The sequence below is a fragment of the Gobio gobio genome, assembly GCF_949357685.1.
Source record: "Gobio gobio genome assembly, chromosome: 8".
NCBI classification, from domain to species: domain Eukaryota; kingdom Metazoa; phylum Chordata; class Actinopteri; order Cypriniformes; family Gobionidae; genus Gobio; species Gobio gobio.
Genome location: NC_137114.1, coordinates 15,520,967 through 15,526,515, shown reverse-complemented (window position 1 = coordinate 15,526,515; position 5,549 = coordinate 15,520,967). Strand labels below are relative to the sequence as shown.

At 33.9% G+C, this 5,549-nt stretch overlaps 1 protein-coding gene across 1 annotated transcript; it reads right to left on the bottom strand.

Moving 5' to 3' along the window:
* Positions 1-3,335: 3,335 nt before the first annotated feature.
* On the bottom strand, positions 3,336-5,041 carry LOC307130305 (G-protein coupled receptor 87-like; the record flags this gene model as incomplete). The annotated part of the gene is made up of 2 exons (XM_079823273.1): positions 3,336-3,933; positions 4,689-5,041. 2 exons carry the CDS (start codon positions 5,039-5,041, stop codon positions 3,336-3,338), a joined length of 951 nt encoding a protein of 316 aa, XP_079679399.1.
* Between the last annotated feature and the right edge of the window lie 508 nt (positions 5,042-5,549).

The following is a 5,549-nucleotide window of genomic DNA, read 5'->3' as shown; positions in this document are numbered from 1 at the left end:
ATATATATATATATATATATATATATATATATATATATATATATATATATATATATATATATATATATATATATATACATTAATGTGAAATATATTGAAATATTTGCATGTATATACTGTACATACATTTATATAATCTATACTATATATAAATATAAATGTTTTATATATAAAAATAATATTTTTTCTTAAATATATACATGCTTGTGTGTGTTTTTATATATAAATAATAATTAACAGAGTACACACACATATATTATGTAAACACAAACTTTTATTTTGGATGCGATTAATCGCGATTAATCTTTTGACAGCCCTAATATATATATATATATGGGTCAAAGACAAGATGTCACAATTTTGGTGTCCGCATCAAATTATGTTTACAAAAGTCATTTTATATACATAAAAAACATGTTAAATGCAAGTAAACTGTCTACTTTACTATTTCAAATAACTTTTGTCAAAATAAAATGTCAACATTTAGGGGAAATAATGTTCCAAAGTGTAAAATTGTCCTTCAGCGTAATGGTCCGGACTTTGATTTTGCCATTACATCCTTAAATAAATGTACAAAATAACAAGTAAAAAAATATATTTGTTTTCTTGGCATTTTCAAATATGTGTTGGCTGTGTTATATTAAAAGGACTATGTCTTACTTATTTTTTAAGTATTTAAATAACCAGGGGACTTTTGTCCCGAAAATCCAGTTTGTAAGAGATCATTCAGTGTAACAGGATCAAGAAGCCATTCTGAAATCATATAGAAAACAGATAGTCATTTGACAGTCTGTGACATCATCAAAATGCGGGGTGTGCGGGGTGATAAGGCTAGGCCGAATGGAAGAACCCGAAATTGGTAGGCTTCGCCCCCGAAAGCGAACCTCAACAGCTTCTGTCTAACATCTTTTGTGTTCCACAGAAAAAAAGAAAGTCATATCAGTTTGAAACAACATGAAGCATGACAGAATTTTCATACATGTATATCTAGCTTATATATAGCACATATAACATTACCCTATTCTGCCTTTTGGTTTTATATTTTAATCAAAAGGAAAATTTGAATGTCTTCAGCCTGAATATGGTGCCATTTGTATTCAGACATTTGTAAATTGTAAGACACTCAAAATAACTTTGATATATCCTCTTTAAAAAAAAAAAAAAGGATTATAAACTTTTACCATAAAAAAGAAACTTACTTGAAGAGTTGAGTCATCTTGGATCATGACAGAGAATAAGAAGTGTGTTGTGAAGAGCCTCACATGATATTTCAGAGGAAGGAGGTGTTGACTTTGAGATCGGAACTATCCACTCAGTTTGTCTCGTGGGTGGACACTTGCTCAGCACTGCTGGAGCTTCCTCCACTAATATATATCTCTGTACACAAACAGATTCCTCCTCCCAGTGCTTCAACATAACTCAATGTGACAAACTCTTTCATTGCTCAGTGGGGACTATGAAGTTACCAGCTGTATTTCAATAAAATAAACTTTTTTTTATTCAAAAGAGCTTTATTGTCAGAACATCCATATACAGGTGAATGAAATAACACTTCTCTGAGACTCAATGAACAGTGCAAGACTACAACAAAATATGAGACTATATTTAAAAAAAATAATGAAAAAATAATATAGAAAACTAAATTAAACAGGTAATGCGAACGGTGAGCATAATGTACACTATACCATTCAAAGGTTTGGGGTCATAAAGAAATTAACACTTTTGTTCTGCAAGGATGCATTGAATTGACAGTAAAGCCTTTTACATTGTTACAAAATATTTCTATTTCATATAAATGCTGTTCTTTTGAACATTATATTCATCAAAGAATATAATTTTTTTATAGCGCAATATTTATACTTTATTTCTTTTGTCCTTTCTGGAGCTTGACTGTGTGAATGTATGGAGAAAAGCTTAGACATTCTGCAAAAATATTTGCTTTTGTTTTCCAAAAGAAAATTATATTTTGGAAAAACATGAGAATTAGGGAAATATGACAAAATTTCATTTTTTTTGTTGAATTATTAACATAGCTCCTCCAGATTCATTAACAATAAAATAAAATATAAACATACCTGAGTTCAACTTAAAAGTGCCATGTAAGCATTGAAATTTAAACAGAATAACTTAAATAACTTAAAGTAACAAATACTTCTAACATAAAAAGTAACAAAATACTTAGTAACAAATTAGTTTTACAAATCTAATAACACATTAGAGTATATAATACAACTCGAGATCATTTACAAAATAACATTTACCACTTTACAGTTGTCTGAAGAGTTTTCCTGATGTATTATTATTAGCTCTCCATGTGAGGATTCAGTGGGAGTTGAAAGGGGACTTAAATATGGATGTTGTGTTTGTCAGGCACAGTTTAAGCTTATTAATAATAATAATATTTAGATAAATAGTGAAGAGGTCAATTTACCTTATATATATATATATATATATATATATATATATATATATATATATATATATATATATATATATATATATATATATACATTACATTTCAGCTCTACTGTTATATCACTAATTAAACAAGTATATTGATCAAGTGAACAGTACAGACAGTCAGATGTTCTTGCTTCCATTAAAGCACAAGCTGTGAAAAGATGATGCTGGAGAACATGGTGAGCAGGTTTCACACAAACTTGTGGAGTTCATGCAGCTCAAGCACTGTCATTAAAGCAATGATTTCAAATATGGGGGATGTGAATCTGTTCCCAGCCAACATTTCATGGTGGAGCCAATGTAGGCTCAATGTGGGCCTGAGGTATGGGCCCTACATGGGTTTGTCCATGGGTTTCATGCCAGCCCTAGAACACCTCTGAATTAGGACAGTATGGACTTAAACAGATAGGGGCGACATGGAACCCCATGGACAAACCCATGTGGGCCCATACTGGGACTAATTCAGATAAGGGTTAAATGAAACCCATGGACAAACCAACTTTAGGTGCACACTGGGGCTAATTCAGATAGGGTTGACATGGAACTCATGAACAAACCCATGTGGGCCCATACTGGGACAAATTCAGATAGGGCCGAGATGGAACCCATGGACAAGCCTGTTTTGGGCACATACTGGAGCTAATTCAAATGAGTGTGACATTGAACCCATTGACAAACCAATATGAGGCCCATACTGGGACTAATTCAGATGGGGTTGACATGGAACTTATGAACAAATCCATGTAGGGCCCATACTTCATGCCCATATCTTGGCTACATTGGCCCCACCATGAAATGTTGGCTGGATTTAAATTTTTTCAGTTTTTTTGCAGCAAGTAGTGCAGCAATCACACATTTCAGCTTCACTCAACTTACTAGTTCCTTTGTTGAAATCTTTGAAGGTTAAGCTGGGCCCTGAAGGTCTTGCAAAAGACAAAGTAAATAAGTGGATCCAAGGAGGCATTTAGTACTGCAAGCAGGACGGTCAGCTCCTTTAGGATGTTGAATGCCTGAGCTGCTGTACAGTCCTGCATCCGGGGACTGATGAACACGTATGGCAGTCTCACCATATGATAGGGAACGAAACACACACAGAAAACCAGCACCAGTACTTGCATGTTACGTTTTGACTTGCTGAGCTTAGTGTTCCCAGGCTGCTCCGGCAAAGTGCGCTGAGCTTGACGAAGCTTCTGTACAATCACCCAGTAAAACAGAATCAGGGATACCAGAACAGAAAAAAACATTAAAAAGGCAGCGATCTGCACGACTAAGTAGATCCGTTTCAGCAAGCTGTTATGAAAGCTTTCACAGTTGAAACCACTGTGGGGAGTGTTTTCTTTATCAGTACTGACAAAAACAATGTAGACACAAATAAAGCACCACAGGAGAGCCCAGGTCACTATGCAGATGTAGCGGGTCGCGCGGACTGTTTGCAATCTGTGAGTCTCCAGTGGCCGTACAATCTTCATGTACCTGAAACAAAGGAGCAAAGAATTCAAAGAATACAGAGAAGGCTGTATGTGACATTTGCGGCTCCATGACTTGCTGCTGAAGTTAAATATAATCATATGTTGAACTGCTAATTAGATTAGCCTTTTCTTTAGTTGTGTAATATTTTTTTAAATGCAGTAGTGGCCAAAAGTGATGTCTGGCCTATGAAAATTGACATACTCACATACTTTATTTAAAATTAGTCAAATGTGTTTGTAAGACTTTGTAAGCATTGTATAGTTGTGCTTGAAGTCAGTTGTTTTATTTTTATTTGTGATAACATGCCAAATTGTGTCAACGTAATTTTTGGCCAGGCTGTCATACAAAAAAAAAAAAAGAACAAATGCAAAAAATTATCGAGAACCAATAAAATATTAATAACAGTTTTAGTCAATGTATGTCAAATAATTTTGTCAGATAAAAATCTTAATCAAGTTTAGAGATTTGTTTTTCCTTGACAAAATATAAAATATTTCCCTCATATTTTGATCAATCATTTAATCAAACAGGGTGATAAAAAAAAATCTTTGGAAATACTTTTCACCATTACTGTATCTGTATATATTCAAATCAGTTTTAAATTTATTTTCATTATCATTACAATTATACAAATACATTTAATTGTAATTAAAATATGGTTTTAATGTTTATTTATTACAAGGATAAATGGATGTATGGATTAATTGATCGACGAACAGACGGACAGATAGACGGATAGACGGGACGAACATCCATACCTGTTTGCAGCAATGTAGCCCATGAAGAGAATACTGGAGTACATGTTGAGGTAGGAAGCTGGAGCACCAAAGTTACAGTAGATAAGCTGAATTTCCGCTGAAGTGCTCGCATATTTGGCAATGCGTAATATCAAACACAGGCAGACAAACAAGTCAGCTATAACCAGATTCTTGAGATAGACTGTGATGCTGGACTGTTTTGTAGCTTTACAAAAATACACATATATTGCAATGCTGTTGAGTGCCAGGCTTGCCAGAAAAATCAGAGAGTATACAGATGTAAAGAATATACGAGCTGGCATTTCAGATAAGTCACAAGATCCTTGAGTTGAATTGGTTGTGTTCTGGTCCATGATCGAGTTAGATGGCGACCCAGACATGAGACAGATCTTTATCTGCTGGAAGAGAGGTTGAATTTTACTATACAAAATGGGGACATTTTCCAAAATACCACTAACACTTTTCAATAAGGTTTTATATGTTAACATTATCTAACAGTAAAAGTATTCAATTTGAGTTAACAGTAAATAATACTTCTACAGCATTTATTAATCTTAGTAATTGTTCATTTCATCCTTTATTCATCACTAATATATTTTAAAAAATCCAAAGATGTATTCGTTTACATTTGTTAATGTTATTAACACTTTGGACAAATATTCAGAATGTTTACATTTACATTTATGCATTTGGCAGATGCTTATCCAAAGCGACTTACAGTGCGCTTATTACAGGGACAATCCCCTTGGAGCAACGTGGAGTAAAGTGCCTTGCTCAAGGACACACTGGTGGTGACCGCTGGGATCGAACCAGCAACCTTCTGCATATCAGTTCCATGGTTTAACCCACTGGACCACCATC